This window comes from Schistocerca gregaria, chromosome 8, assembly GCF_023897955.1.
Source record: "Schistocerca gregaria isolate iqSchGreg1 chromosome 8, iqSchGreg1.2, whole genome shotgun sequence".
In the NCBI taxonomy this organism is placed as follows: domain Eukaryota; kingdom Metazoa; phylum Arthropoda; class Insecta; order Orthoptera; family Acrididae; genus Schistocerca; species Schistocerca gregaria.
In genome coordinates this window covers 279,077,009-279,093,328 of record NC_064927.1, presented here as the reverse complement: position 1 = coordinate 279,093,328, position 16,320 = coordinate 279,077,009, and the positions used below count along the sequence as shown (strand labels likewise).

General features: G+C 44.5%; 1 protein-coding gene across 1 annotated transcript in view; it reads left to right on the top strand.

The window, feature by feature from the left end:
* LOC126284768 (uncharacterized) overlaps positions 1-14,381 on the top strand; it is an 87,046-nt gene extending 72,665 nt beyond the window's left edge. Inside the window, exon 3 of the mRNA XM_049983929.1 lies at positions 12,310-14,381. Coding sequence (XP_049839886.1) covers positions 12,310-13,002 — 693 coding nt within the window. The 3' untranslated portion in view covers positions 13,003-14,381. The remainder of the gene's footprint in view (positions 1-12,309) is intronic.
* Positions 14,382-16,320: the final 1,939 nt, after the last annotated feature.

The following is a 16,320-nucleotide window of genomic DNA, read 5'->3' as shown; positions in this document are numbered from 1 at the left end:
TGCAGTCCTGATTGTGGCGCTCACCTGCACGGCGCCAAACACGCATACGACCATCATTGGCACCAAGGCAGAAGCGACTCTCATCGCTGAAGACGACACGTCTCCATTCGTCCCTCCAATCACGCCTGTCACGACACCACTAGAGGCGGGCTGCACGATGTTGGGGCGTGAGCGGAAGACGGCCTAACGGTGTGCGGGACCGTAGCCCAGCTTCATGGAGACGATTGCGAATGGTCCTCGCCGATACCCCAGGAGCAACAGTGTCCCTAATTTGCTGGGAAGTGGCGGTGCGGTCCCCTACGGCACTGCGTAGGATCCTACGGTCTTGGCGTGCATCCGTGCGTCGCTGCGCTCCGGTCCCAGGTCGACGGGCACGTGCACCTTCCGCCGACCACTGGCGACAACATCGATGCACTGTGGAGACCTCACGTCCCACGTGTTGAGCAATTCGGCGGTACGTCCACCCGGCCTCCCGCATGCCCACTATACGCCCTCGCTCAAAGTCCGTCAACTGCACATACGGTTCACGTCCACGCTGTCGCGGCATGCTACCAGTGTTAAAGACTGCGATGGAGCTCCGTATGCCACGGCAAACTGGCTGACACTGACGGCGGCGGTGCACAAATTCTGCGCAGCTAGCGCCATTCGACGGCCAACACCGCGGTTCCTGGTGTGTCCGCTGTGCCGTGCGTGTGATCATTGCTTGTAAAGCCCTCTCGCAGTGTCCGGAGCAAGTATGGTGGGTCTGACACACCGGTGTCAATGTGTTCTTTTTTCTATTTCCAGGAGTGTATGTCTACAGGTTCTGATATATCTGGCACCTAGTTGTACACGCTTCGAGTCTGTCTCCAAACCGCCGGATTGGTGGAGTGTTAGGCCTGCTCAATCCATAACAACAAGTATAAATACACTAAACAATAAGTATAAATACATATTTCTTGATGCTCTGTATCCAGTTCGATGGGGGTAGTGTAATCATGAAACTGTATCCACTCAAACTCAATTTCCGCATACAACTACACTGTCCAACTTATGTATGTGGCCACCTGTCAAAGCCTGAATAACCCATTACGCAGGGAGACCTACAGGAAGAGAGTCGATGAGGTTCTGGAACGAACCGACAGAGTTGTGGATCCGTGCCAACTCCAGTGCAGTTGCGAGCTTCGCTAGGATTCTCGGTTGCAGTTCGTGCCACAAAAAGTCCGATCGAGGTGGTTCCAGAGATTCTCGACTGGGTTTAAGTCCTGAGAGTTTGGTGCACATGGGAGTAGAGTCAACTCCTTCTGGTGCTCTTCAATCCGCACACTGGTACTGCAAGGTGGTTGGCACATGCCACTGTCTTAGTAATAGATTCTATCGTGCCGAGGAGTTGGGTTGATTTGGAGAAAGAGACCAAACAGCGAGGTCATCATTCTCATCGGATTAGGGAAGGATGGGGAAGGAAGTCGGCCGCGCCCTGTCAAAGGAACCATCGTAGCATTTAACTGAAGTGATTTAGGGAAATCACGGAAAACCTAAATCAGGATGGCCGGACGCGCGATTGAACCGTCGTCCTCTCGAATGCGAGTCCAGTGAGCTAACCGCTGCTCCACCTCGCTCGGTAGATGCCGAGGGAAAACAAACTGCATGTAGGGACGAACATTGGCTCCAAGGATAGATGAATACTTTTGTTGATCCATTGTGCCTTCCAGAATGACGAGATCACCCAGGGACTGTCACGAAAATATTACCCGGACCACAACGCTCCCTCCTCCGACGTGGACCCTTCCGACAGTTGCTGCAAGGCCGATGGAGCATACAACGCGATTCATCTTAAAAGGCCACCTGTCGCCATTCAGTGAGCTCCCAGTTGCGGTCCTGGCGTGCAAATTCCAGCCTTTGTCACCAATGAACAGCAGTCAGCAAGAGTGCATGGACTAGGTGCCTGCTGAAGAGGCCCACACGCAGCAACGTTCGCTAAACAGTCATTGAGGAAACATTGTTGGTAACGCTTGTTTCATCTGGGCGGTCAGTTTTCAACAGTTGCACGTCTATTCAACCGTACACGTCTCCAAACCCGTCGTTGCCTCCTGTCATCTGTGGTCCATACGGCACCGCAGTTGTCTCGGTTACGGGTTTGGATAGTGCCATTTTGCCATCTACAATATACACTAACTGACCATTAAAACTGCTACACCAAGAAGAAACGCAAATGATAAACGGGTATTCATTGGACAAATATATTATACTAGAACTGACATGTGGTTACATTTTCACGCAATTTGGGTGCATAGATCCTGAGAAATCAGTACCCAGAACAACCACCTCTGGCCGTAATAAAGTCCTTGATACGCCTGGGCATTTACTCAAACAGAGCTTGGATGGCGTGTACAGGTACAGCTCCCCATGCAGCTTCAACATGATACCACAGTTCATCAAGAGTAGTGACTGGCGTATTGTGACGAGCCAGTTGCTCGGCCACCATTGACCAGACGTTTTCAATTGGTGAGAGATCTGCAGAAAGTGCTGGCCAGGGCAACAGTCGAACATTTTCTGTATCCAGAAAGGACCTGCAACATGCGGTCGTGCATTATCCTACTGAAATGTAGGGTTTCGCAGGGATCGAATGAAGGGTAGAGCCACGGGTCGTAACACATCTGAAATGTAACGTCGACTGTTCAAAGTGCCGTCAATGCGAACAAGAGGTGACCGAGAAGTGTAACCAATGGCACACCAGACCATCACGCCAGGTGATACGCCAGTATAACGATGACGAATACACGCATCCAATGTGCGTTCACCGCGATGTCGCCAAACACGGATGTGACCATCATGATGCTGTAAACAGAACCTGGATTAATCCGAAAAAATGACGTTTTGGTATTCGTGCACCCAGGTTCGTCATTGAGTACACCATCACAGGCGCTCCTGTCTGTGATGCGGCGTCAAGGGTAACAGCAGCCATGGTCTCTGAGCTGATAGTCCATGCTGCTGCAAACTTCGTCGAAATGTTCGTGCAGATGATTGTTGTCTTGCAAACGTCCCCATATGTTGACTCAGGGATCGAGACATGTTACAGCCATGCGGATAAGATGCCTGTCATCTCGACTGCTAGTGATACGAGGCCGTTGGGTTCCAGCATGGCGTTCCGTATTACTCTCCTGAACCCACCGATTCCATATTCTGCTAGCAGTCATTGGATCTCGACCAACGCGAGCATCAATGTCGCGATACGATAAACCGCAATCGCGATAGGCTACAATCCGACCTTTATCAAGGTCGTAATCGTGATGTTACGCATTTCTCCTCCTTGAATGAGGCATCACAACAACGTTTCACCAGGCAACGCCGATCAACTGCTGTTTGTGCATGAGAAGTCGATTGGAAACTTTCCTCATGTCGGCACGTTGTAGGTGTCGCCACCGGCGTCAACCTTTCGCGTCTGTAGCACGTCATCTTCGTGGTGTAGCAATTTTATTGGCCAGTAGCGTACTTTAACCGAAGCGGCAGGCGAACAGTTCACAAAACTAGCCATTTCGGGAATATTTCCACCCTTGGACCGAAAGTCATTAATCATGCCGTCTTGAACGGCTGATAATAACTATGTTTCTGTATTAAGTCAATGACTGCATTGTTTTTTTCTCTTGTCCCCGACTCTGTTTATTTAACCTCCACTGCTAGTGATGTCACCTGCCACCTGTGGGTGGTTATTGCACGTTGACGTCGAACGTAGGTGGTAGTCCCATTGATGTGACTGGGCCGTGTGTCTTCTCCCGATCCTGTTCTTTACCTGTTATACAATTCCAACACCACTTCTAACTCCTAGAACACTTCCACTTCCCATGACTCTATAGTACTTTCCATCCTTGAGAATCTTGTTCTGCTACGATGCCTCTACCAACATACCTACCATTCATGACCATCGACTGAACCCTGAAATGTACGCTTCCTTCCACCCGTAGCCTACCCTGCTCATCCTGAATGAAGGCTGCAACCAACCTTTTCCTGCCCTGTTGTCTTTCCACGCATCTTCTAACGTCTACATCCTATCTAACAGCCCTTTCCCACGTAGACTGCAAACACTCCTTTCCATATAACATCCGCTGCAATTTGTCCCATACTGCAGTCCATACTCACGGTTTCAAGAAGCCCCCATTACATCAACCTCATAACGAAAGTAGTCCACAACGCATCACCACCATCTACATCTGCATCTATATCTACAACCACATTTACATCTGCGTCTACATCTGCACTCTCCAGGCCAGATAGAACCAATTATGGTATCACATGTTAGGGTGAGGTCAGAGTGCCACCGACGACGGTCGCCGGACGCCATCGACAGAGGCCGCCCAATAACATCTCCCGACTCTTTAGTATTTTGTATGTCATAAACGACTATAGTAGTATATAGTGAATTAATAAGAAAAGAGTTGCATAAAAGAAATTTAGTATCTTGACCGGTTCCGGGCACCTAGTGCCCTTCTTCAAAAGTGTACGCACTTTAATATTGGCACTCGCAAATAATGCGATAGGCATAATAACGTTCTGAAGAAGGGCACTAAGTACCCGAAAGCAGTCAAGATATTAAATTTCTTTTATCCAACTGGTTGCTTATTATTTCATTATATCGCCCGACTGATGGCCCGCAGTGCGTCCGATCTCATCCGTCGGTTTTTGGTGGGATGAATATCGTCACGCTTCCATGGTTGAAGACGAATCCTGCGTTACTATTAAAACGACTCCGACTGCACGTGAATGAGCGAAGTTTGCCTCGATAAGAAGGCCCCCCCTCACAAACACACACTTGTCAGTTATTGGAACAAAAAAGGTGTTTCACGAATATATGAGAACGAAGAAAGAGACGTTCTGTCATATATTTGGTCGTAAGCACATGGTATCTTTTTTATTATTAATTCTATTTGAATACTTGATCAATAAGAGCTTTTGCTCTATATCTGGTATTAACTCCAATTCTGCTAGAGTAATATTCAGTAGAGCATCTCACATTTAGGCTTTTGAAGTAGTATAACGAGCAGGATACAATTTTTAACTGAATTTGCTCGCTAATCATCTTTGTCCTTCAGTTTGTGCAATCAATTAATTCGTTCAAAATGGTTCAAATGGCTCTGAGCACTACGTGACTTAACTTCTGAGGTCATCAGTCGCCTAGAACTTAGAACTAATTAAACCTAACTAACCTAAGGACATCACACACCTCCATGCCCGAGGCAGGATTCGAACCTGCGACCGTAGCGGTCGCTCGGCTCCAGACTGTAGCGCCTAGAACCGCACGGCCACTCCGGCTGGCAATCAATTAATTGCAAGCGAATAATTTTATTTCTCCTTCATAGTTAACAAATAGTGTAGCAGTATTGAAATAACAACAAAAGGAAAACAATTTTATTGCAAACATATCACAGAGGAAATTACTTTTACATTAGGTAACATAATACAGTATGATGTAGTTTCCTCAGTTGTACTTCAAACTAGAAGCTGCGAGGCATACGATATTTCTGTGGATGTCGAGAGAAACCTGCCGTACTTTGTGTGGAATCACAGCCATGGTGCCATTATCTAAGGCACCAACTGGGTGATAACACTCAGTGACAGACCTCTCCACATGTATAGAAATGTCTTAAGCCTCACAACTCCTAGTTTGGAGTGTAACCGAGGAAACGACAGGTACATGTAGGAGCTGTGAGGCATAAGATATTTTTGTGGACAGTGAAGGAATTCTGCCACGGTTTGAGTGATACCACATGCATGATGCCCCACAAACCGGTATCGAAAACTAATGGTCCTTTCGAAAGTTTTCTCATAGAGCAATTGTTGTGATAATTAAACTATAATAGCTAAATAAATGTAACATCAAGTACTGCTTTATTCAATGTTAGGCAGTACTGATATATAGGATGGTTCACACTTCTGTAGGTTGTAGCGGGGACAGTTTTACGTAGAAACACATGTCCAGGAACGTCATCCAACGACGTTACAGATCATCCAAGTTAAGGGCGCCGGCTCCTATAAATTTGTGTAACCTGATCAGCCATAACATTATAACCACCTGCCTAATAGCCAGTATGTCCACCTTTGTCGCTGATAACGGCGGGGACACGTCGTGGCATGGAAGCAATGAGGTCTAGGAAGTTAGCTGCAGGGAGTTTACATCTACATCTACATGACTACTCTGCAATTCACATTTAAGTGCTTGACAGAGGGTTCATCGAACCACAATCATACTATCTCTCTACTATTCCACTCGCGAACAGCGAGCGGGAAAAACGAACACCTAAACCTTTCTGTTCGAGCTCTGATTTCTCTTATTTTATTCTGATGATCATTCCTACCTATGTAGGTTGGGCTCAACAAAATATTTTCGCATTCGGAAGAGAAAGTTGGTGACTGAAATTTCGTAAAAAGGTCTCGCCGCGACGAAAAACGTCTATGCTGTAATGACTTCCATCCCAACTCGTGTATCATATCTGCCACACTCTCTCCCCTATAACGTGATAATACAAAACGAGCTGCCCTTTTTTGCACCCTTTCGATGTCCTCCGTCAATCCCACCTGGTAAGGATCCCACACCGCGCAGCAATATTCTAACAGAGGACGAACGAGTGTAGTGTAAGCTGTCTCTTTAGTGGACTTGTTGCATCTTCTAAGTGTCCTGCCAATGAAACGCAACCTTTGGCTCGCCTTCCCGACAATATTATCTATGTGGTCCTTCCAACTGAAGTTGTTCGTAATTTTAACACCCAGGTACTTAGTTGAATTGACAGCCTTGAGAATTGTACTATTTATCGAGTAATCGAATTCCAACGGATTTCTTTAGGAACTCATGTGGATCATCTCACACTTTTCGTTATTTAGCGTCAATTGCCACCTGACACACCATATAGCAATCTTTTCTAAATCGCTTTGCAACTGATACTGGTCTTCGGATGACCTTACTAGACGGTAAATTACAGCATCATCTGCGAACAGTTGGCACCACATATGCATGCACAAGTCACATAATTTCCGTAAATACTGGGGAAGGGGGCGATGAGCTCTGATCCTACTTTCAATCACTTCCCGGATGTGTTAGATCGTGCGAGGGTGGGGGAATTAGTACATTAATTGGAACTCGTCACTGTGTTCCTAAACCCTCCATCACACTCCTCGTCTGATGACGTGTCGCATTATCTTGTTGAAAAATGTCACTGCCGTCGAAAAACATGATGGTCATGAAGCGTAGTACGTGGTCTGCAACCAGTGTACGATACTCTTTGGTCGTTATGGTGGCTTGGACGAGCTCCAATGGCCCATGGATGCCCACCTGAATATTCCCCAGAGTGAAATGGAGCCACGACCACCTTGTCTCCGCCCCGCAGTGCATGTGTCAACGAGTTGGTCTTCTGCAAGACGACGGATTTACGCCCTCCCATCGACGTGATGAAGAAGGTATCGGGATTCACCCGACCATGCAACATTCTGCCACTGCACCAACGTCCAGTGCCGATGGCCATGTGCCCATTTCAGTCGTAGTTGCCGATGTTGCGGTGTTAACGTTGGTACATGCATGGCCCGTCGGCTGCGGAGGCCCATCGTTAGAAGTGTCCGGGGGACTGAGTGTTCATACACACTTGTACCCTGCCCAGCATGAAAGTCTGATGTTAGTCCCGCCACAGTGCCCCGCCTTACCCGTTTTACCAGTCTGCCAAGCCTACGTTGCCCTACCAATGTAATGAGGGGCGGCCGCCCAACCTCACGACGTATGGACGTGGATTCACCTTGGTTTCGCCACGTGTTGAAGACACTCACCACAGCACTCCTCGAACACTCGACGGGTCGTGCAGTTTGCGAAATGCTCGTGCCGAGCCTCTGGGTCATCACAATCTGCCCTCGGTCAAACTCAGATAGATCGTGTGCCTTCCCCATTCTACACACGGACAGAACGGTCATTGATACTACATATATCGCGTGTGTGTCTGACTACAGTCATTCCTCCCCATATCGATAGTAGGTCGGTGGTCATAATGTTCTGGCTGATCGGTAGTTCCGTAATGAAGTTACAAACTTGGAAGGATGTGGAGACGGATAGGTGTGTTAATCGGAGGTAAGGGTCGCTCTCTGGAAACGAAAGAATCGAAAGTTATAAATCATGCTGATACCTATGACAGCGTTATACTTGTACCGGTACTGTTGTTGCCAAGAATGTAGTGTATGAAGCTTTCAGAGGTGGTACTATGGACCAAGACAAGAAAAATATCTAGCAAACATTGGTACTAAAATGCATACTTTAAGAGCTGTGAGCACTTATTCGCCTTCCCTAGTGTGAAAAACACCCCCCTATTGAACAAGTGCTCAAAGCTCTTAGCGTATGCATTTTAGAGCTCATATTTACTAGACATTTTTTATTGATCCGGTCCATACTACCACCTCTGAAAGTTGCTTACGTACAATCGTAGCAACAACAGTTTCAGTAGATGTCTTCCACTGTCAGAGATATCATAACGGTTTTCGCTTGTAACTTTCGACTCATTCGTTTTCGATAGAGGGACCCTGACCTAAAAGTGATACACTTATCCTCCTACATCGTGCTAGAAAGTCTGTAACATCATCGTGGAGTCACGCTTTGTATATACATACAAAGGGCGTTTAAAAAGTTTTGCACAGTCGTCTCTAATTTTTTTATTTTTTACGGTTGTTGTTGTTGTTGTTGTTGTTGTCTTCAGTCCTGAGACTGGTTTGATGGAGCTCTCCATGCCACTCTATCCTGTGCAAGCCTCTTCATCTCCCAGTACCTACTGCAACCTACATCCTTCTGAATCTGCTTAGTGTATTCATCTCTTGGTCTCCCTCTACGATTTTTACCCTCCACACTGCCCTCCAATGCTAAATTTGTGATCCCTTGGTGCCTCTGAACATGTCCCACCAACCGATCTCTTGTTCTAGTCAAGTTGTGCCACAAACTTCTCTTCTCCCCAATCCTATTCAATACCTCCTCGTTAGTTATGTGATCTACCCATCTAATCTTCAGCATTCTTCTGTAGCACCACATTTCGAAAGCTTCTATTCTCTTCTTGTCCAAAGTAGTTATCGTCCATGTTTCACTTCCATACATGGCTACACTCCATACAAATACTTTCAGAAACGACTTCCTGATACGTAAATCTATATTCGATGTTAACAAATTTCTCTTTTTCAGAAACGCTTTTCTTGCCATTGCCAGACTACATTTTATATCCTCTCTACTTCGACCGTCATCAGTTATTTTGCTCCCCAAATAGCAAAACTCCTTTACTACTTTAAGTGTCTCATTTCCTAATCTAATTCCCTCAGCATCACCTGATTTAATTAGACTACATTCCATTATCCTCGTTTTTTTACAGTAAGAGAATGAAATTTTTTGTGAACATACTTGGAACATTTAGCTATACATTGAGCCTACTCAATGTAACCTCCATCAGCTGTGACGCATCTGGCTCAACTTTCTTTCCCTGATGTAAATCCACTTTGGTAAAATTCTGGGGAGTGACTGTTACACCGTCGTTTAACACAGGAAATAATGTCTTTCTCATCATCAAATGTTTTGCCACGCAGGTGCGCCTTCAGACGACCAAAGAGGTAAAAATCAGGCGGAGCCAAGTCCTAACTATAGGGAGGACGAGGAAAAATTTCCCACCCCATTTTCCTGCTTTTCTCCTGCGCCATAAGGGCTGTATGGGGTTTGGCATTGTCACGGTGTAGTCTGATGAGCTGACCCTGAAGCTGTGGTCTGTGAATCTTGATGGCACGTCACAGCTTGTCCAATGTCAAACAGTAAAGGTGCCGGTTAAGTGTGGAGCCAGGTTCCAAAAAGTCAATGAAAATGACACCACACTGATTCCAGAAGAAGGAGGCCATCACCTTTCAGCCTGCTGTTCGTAAAAGTCTTGGTTCCTTCTTCGGTTGGAAACCCAAATGGCGCCACTCCATGGATTGGGTTTTGCTCTCAGGTTCGGACAAGGACAACCTTGTTTCATCCTGGGTAATGACTCCGCCACAACACTGTTTCCACTCTTCAGTAAAGGCCTTCATCAAACACTCGCACACATTCTTCCTCATCGTTTTCATTTCTCTTGTCAGTAATCTACGTTCCCAACGTGCACAGTTTTGTTCTGTACCCTAGTAACTGTACCAGTGATACGACACTACCCGATGACGAAAGAGTAATTTCAGCAAGATGTCTTGTCGTCACGCATCTGTCATTTTGCATGATTTGATCAATGGTCTCTTTATTCACATCACTCCCTGCTGTCGATGGTCTACCGCATCGTGGATTGTCTGGAGAGAGTATTCACCTTCCTTAAACTTTTGAACCCACCGCTGGATACTGCTGCAATTCACTGTGTCCTCCCCATAAACAGGGAGCAACTTCCTATGAATCGATGGGCAGAATCATCGCCAGTCTTGAAGAGGAACTCCATCATCGACCGTTGTCGCAAGCTGACATCTACTTCACGGTCCATTATGGCTCACCTGTAAATAAAGAAAATACTTTTAGATGTCAACTTATGGTTAAATGTTCCAAGTATATTCACAAAAAGTTTCATTCTCATGCTGCAAAATATAGAAAAAAATAGTGATGACTGTGCAAAACGTCCTGAACCCTCTTTGTACATACATTTACAGGCGCCGGGGACTATAGCTTTGACGCTCTGTAGCGTCGTTGGATGACGTTTCGGACAAGAGTTACTACGTAAAACTTGATCTACTAAGTCCCATATACAACTTCTAGAAGTTTGTAAGATGTACTGTGAAACACTCTGTATACACTACTGGCCGTTAAAATTGCTACACCAAGAAAAAATTCAGATGATAAACGGGTATTCATTGGACGAATATATTATACTAGAACTGACATGTGATAACATTTTCATGCAATTTGGGTGCATACATCTTAAGAGATCAGTACTCAGAATAACCACCTCTGGCTGTAATAACGGCCTTGATACATCTGGGCATTGAGTCAAACAGAGCTTGGATGGCGTGTACAGGTACAGCTGCCCATGCATCTTCAACACGATACCACTGTTCATTTAGAGTAGTAACTGGCTTATTGTGACGAGCCAGTTGCTCGGCCACCATTGACCAGAAGTTTTCAGTTGGTCAGAGATCTGGAGAATGTGCTGGCCAGGGCCGCAGTCGAACATTTTCTGTATCCAGAAAGGCCCGTACAGGACCTCCGACATGCGATCGTGCCTTATCCTGCTGAAATGTAGGGTTTCGCAAGGATCGAATGAAGGGTAGAGCCACGGGTTGTAACACATCTGAAATGTAGCGTCGACTGTTCAAAGTGCCGTCAATGCGAACAAGAGGTGACCGAGAGGTGTAACCAATGGCACCCCATACCATCAAGCCGGGTGATACGCCAGTATGGCGATGACAAATACACGCTTCCAATGTGCGTTCACCGAGATGTCGCCAAACACGGATGCGACCATCATGATGCTGTAAACAGAACCTGGATTCATCCGGAAAAATGACGTTTTGCCATTCGTGCACACAGGTCCGTCGTTGAGTACACGATCGCAGGCGCTCCTGTCTGTGATGCAGCGTCAAGGGTATCCGCTGGTAGTCAATGCTGCTGCAAACGTCGTCGAACTGTTCGTGCAGATGGTTGTTGTTTAGCAAACGTCCCCATCTGTTGACTCAGGGATTGGGACGTGGCTGCACGATCCGTTACAGACATGCGGATAAGATGCTACCCATCTCGACTGCTAGTGATACAAGGCCGTTGGTATCCAGCATGGAGTTCCGTATTACCCACCTGAACCCACCGATTCATATTCTGCTAACAGTCATTGGACCACGACCAACGCGAGTAGCAATGTCGCGATACGATAAACCGCAATCGCGATAGGCTACAATCCGACCTTTATCAAAGTCGGAAACGTGATGGTACGCATTTCTCCTCCTTACACGAGGCATCACAACCATGTTTCATCAGGCAACGGCCGTCAATTGCTGTTTGTGTATGAGAAATCGGTTGGAAACTTTCGTCATGTCAGCACGTTGTAGGTGTCGCCACCGGCGCCACCCTTGTGTGGATGGTCTGAAAAGCTAATCAATTGCATATCACAGTATCTTCTTCCTGTCGGTTCAATTTCGTCTCTGTAGCGCGTCGTCTTCATGGTGTAGCAATTTTAATGGCCACTAGTGTAAATGTAACGTTCTAAGATTTACAGAATAGGAGTAGTGGGTTCTTAAATTTTATGGTGATAAAGCTTCTTGTTTATGTTCAGGCTCCCTTAAAAAAAATTGTATGTTTCTTCAATGTAATAATTACTTTCTCTTTTGCAGGAAATTGAGAAAATGGAGACGTTAATCACACGAGACGTCGCATTTAAAGAGCTGGAATCTCATTTTCTTAATGGGATAACACTGAATTATACGGAAATAGCAGGATGCCGGTTTCCGAACCTCAGCAGCGATTCGTTGTATATTGAGAGCCAGCAGGCGGTGGTGAAGAGCAACAAATTCGGCGGCCTGAGCGCACGCGCCCTGACGGTGCAGTCAGAGGACGCTACCGTGTCGGATAACACCTTCGCGGCCCTGGCCAGCGGCAGCATACGGTGGCACCACTGGTCCCAGGGAGGAAAGTCGAAGCTGTCGTTTCAGAGGAATACCATCCAGGCGCTGGAGGCTGGCGCGCTCTCCGGACTGAGAGCCAGCGAGAGCTCGACGTCGATCTCCGACAACGTGCTGCTGTGCCTTGCTGGAGAGTACGAGCGCTGCAGGGAGCTGGCCGTCTCCGGCGACCTGCGAGTGTGCGACGCCGAGGACGTGTGTCGCTACCGGAAGAGGACCGGCGTGACGGAGGCGCTGGCCAAGGCGCGCGGCTGCGCTGCACGCAGCCCGCTGTCTGCAGAGCAGTGCGCCGTGCTCGCGGTGGGCAACAAACCCTCTGGGGCGGCCTGTCAGCACGCTCCATCCTCCGTGGTCGGCGTCGCAGCAGCCATCGCTCTGCTGGCGACCACCTGGTTCACCGTCTAGCTGCCTGTGCTCAATGAACGCCCGGACGGCCAACTAGACTAACAGACACGCAGTGTCTCGCTTTAACCGTGAAGGACAGTGCAACAAGTAACGATGATTTGACCTTAATAAATTTGTTGAGACCAACACGACTTTACCATGAAGTAAAAGGTGTACCTTCCAATAATTGTTTTCTGTATAATACAATTCAAAACGTGGGCCAGAACCGTCATTCTTCCTTACGATGGGTTTCACTACCGTTAAGAATTTGGCTGAGGTTGAAACCATTTTTCTGCCAGGGCTGTCGTCAGAGGTTTGTAATATATTATTGACATCTTTCGGCTGTTGCGCCATTGTCGATCGATATCTGAAATATGAGAAGCAGACCTCGACTGTATTGAGATGCAGACTGTCATGTACGTTAAAATGTTATAACCATAAGAATTTTCGATACGTAAGAGGAAACAAATCGTGAGGTAAAACATTAATATATATTTGAAGAAATTCATGTTACCGGCGTAAGCAGCTTTTAGGAGCTACTACTTTATTGAAGTCTGGCTTCGGTTGGAAGATCTATTTCAAAGAAAAAGTAAAAATATTTTAAAATAAAAACAACTTTACTAAAAAGAGCACAAAAAACACTGGACAGTCACTTGGGACAGTCATTTAGGTGAATATCAATTTGGTTGTAGGAAGGGAAGATCATATCCCGAACAAGTATTTAATTTGAAGTCAGTCACGCACCACAGATTACCGAACTCAAAAGATATTGTAGTAATATTTGTCGATCTTAGAAAGGCCTTCTATTTCGTTCACAAACTATAACTAAAATAGTCCAAGAATTAGGTGTAAAGTCTGAATTAGCAAATCTGATTCATAAAACACTCACAGACATAATATTTAAAGAGAAAATTCATGGCAGAAATATCATAGTCCTTCGAAACAAACACAGGTGTATGACATAGTGATGGGCTATCCCCAATTCTTTTTAACTGTATTCTAGAAAAAAAAAACAGGGGGAATTTGGAAAAAGGAACTGAGTGAGTATAAGAATTCTAGAATAAGGTTGGGAAGAGAAAACCAAAATATTGGAATAAACTGTCTTGTATTTTGTAGGTAAGTTTCTGAAAATGTGACATCCGCTGTCACACAAATTAATCTCTTAGAAGAAATAGCCAGTAGAATTAGCTTATGGTTTCTTTCAGAATTTTTTTTACATAAATTACAAACGCAAGCTGGAGCCATGGATTAAGAAGTATGTAGAAAAAATAACATAAAAGCTGAAGAAACAACTGGCAGAGAAGTGTTTAGGGAAAAAATACTGAATGCGGAAGGATTCCAAGGCAAAAGAATGCAAAACAAGCAGGTGTGAAGTGGGCATAAGACACGAAGAAAAGAAATAGTGAACAAATGAAGGAGTACTGAAATAAAAGAACAGTATAATAATAAATAAGGAATTGAAACAGATGAGTGGTCCTTAGTTGGGCTATTCAAGAAGAAGAAAGAAGGAAACGTCTTGGTAGAAGAGGTTAACACTTAAAACTTCATCTTAAAGTTAACAGTTGTACTTATCAAGAAAATTTACATCAACACCTTCTGTGCTAGTGCCATAACTCCTCCAGTATTCCTTTACATCAACATTTACATCAACACCTTCTGTGCTAGTGCCATAAATCCTCCAGTATTCCTTATTGTTAGAGTTGTTGAGAGGTACGTCGCACTGTTGTTACAGACCTGTGAGGATGTGCAATGTACAGCATTACCGAAGGTCATTTAGCTGCCGCGGACCTGTGTTCATATGTGGTGTGGAGAATATATGATAACAGTCAGAAGATTTTGGTCTAAATTTTCTTGACCAAGACAAGTGTTACCTAGGATATGACGTTTCGCGTCTGATCTTCCCTATCCTATGTTTTTATTACAATGTATTCTTATGTCGACTAGAAAATGGTATTTCTAACTAAATTAGCCGCCAACAAAAGATTATTCATTAAAAAATTAGGTGGTAAGATAGATCACTTCAAATCTTAATCAATGTAATTAAAACTTTACTTACATTTAAATAGGCATCAAAGACATTTCAGTACACTCCACTTATTTGTTTAGCCAAAATGAATACGTGAAATGTACTGAACGCCTTTGACGCGCATCTAAATGTAACTGTAATTACATGGCCTGAGATTCATTTCATTTCACTTCTATGACCTCAAGTATGTACAAAATGGGTTCCATTGTAATATGTGGCTACACGTCTACGAATATGAGACATATTGTAAAGTTCAATGTAACGATCAGTACAACGACAGCAGTATCATTCTAAATACATTGTTTAAAAATTGTGCATAAACCTATGCATAAACCTACCAGTAAAGAGCAGATATGACACGAATGACTGCATGTATAACAGTAAGTCATTCACAGATTCTATTAGAAACAAGTATAGCATGTTATTACGATCTTACAGTGAGCAGAACATGGTCGCTTTATACTGAAGTGACTAGCCAATGACTGTTTATGTAGTGATGGCTGTGCGTTAGTTACTCGAGACACATTTTCATAAGGTGAACGGCAGGTAATAGGATTGGACATATTTTCAACGAAAATGAAATCTATTACATTCTGTTATGAAAGCCTTGGAATTCTTAAAGTAAAATTTTAATTAACTTGTAGTTTAAAGTTCAAAATTTGCAAAATGAACATTTCTCATAAAATATATCACAGAAAACTTCCACTCCCTCTATTACGTGAAAAAAATGTTCCCTACATTTTATAGGTAAATGGTGCTCACGGCATACTAAAAGGAAACTTGTTGCATTTTCATTTAGTGTGAATTGGGATTATTTATTTGTTAATAGAAAGGTGCTTGTATATTAAGGTGCTGAGGATGTATTTTCTTTGTTATTTCATGTTTGTTTTTGTACTGTTTTTTGTTTTATAGTTATGATTTGTAATGAAATATGTAGAAGAACCAATGAAGTAACGAAAAATTATAATCTCTTTTGTTTCATTCATAGCTTCGAGAGATATATTTTATAAACCCAAATGACATAAGAATGGTGTAACATTAAGTTAAGGTACTGTGTACCATGCTTCCCACATCGGCAGACCTAATAAAAACGTGGCCAAATGTTTGAGCCTCCTAAATAAGAAAAACAAGTGTAAAACACAATATTTAATTCCAACATCAATTAATTTAACATAATGATGTCCATGATGTTATTTTCTTTATAGTACATTCTTCGTTTATGCAGCCATGATATCCATAAATATTGTATAAAAAGTATATTGTTGACGATACATTCTATGCAGTTACTAAATCCATTTTTTCGTCATTAATGC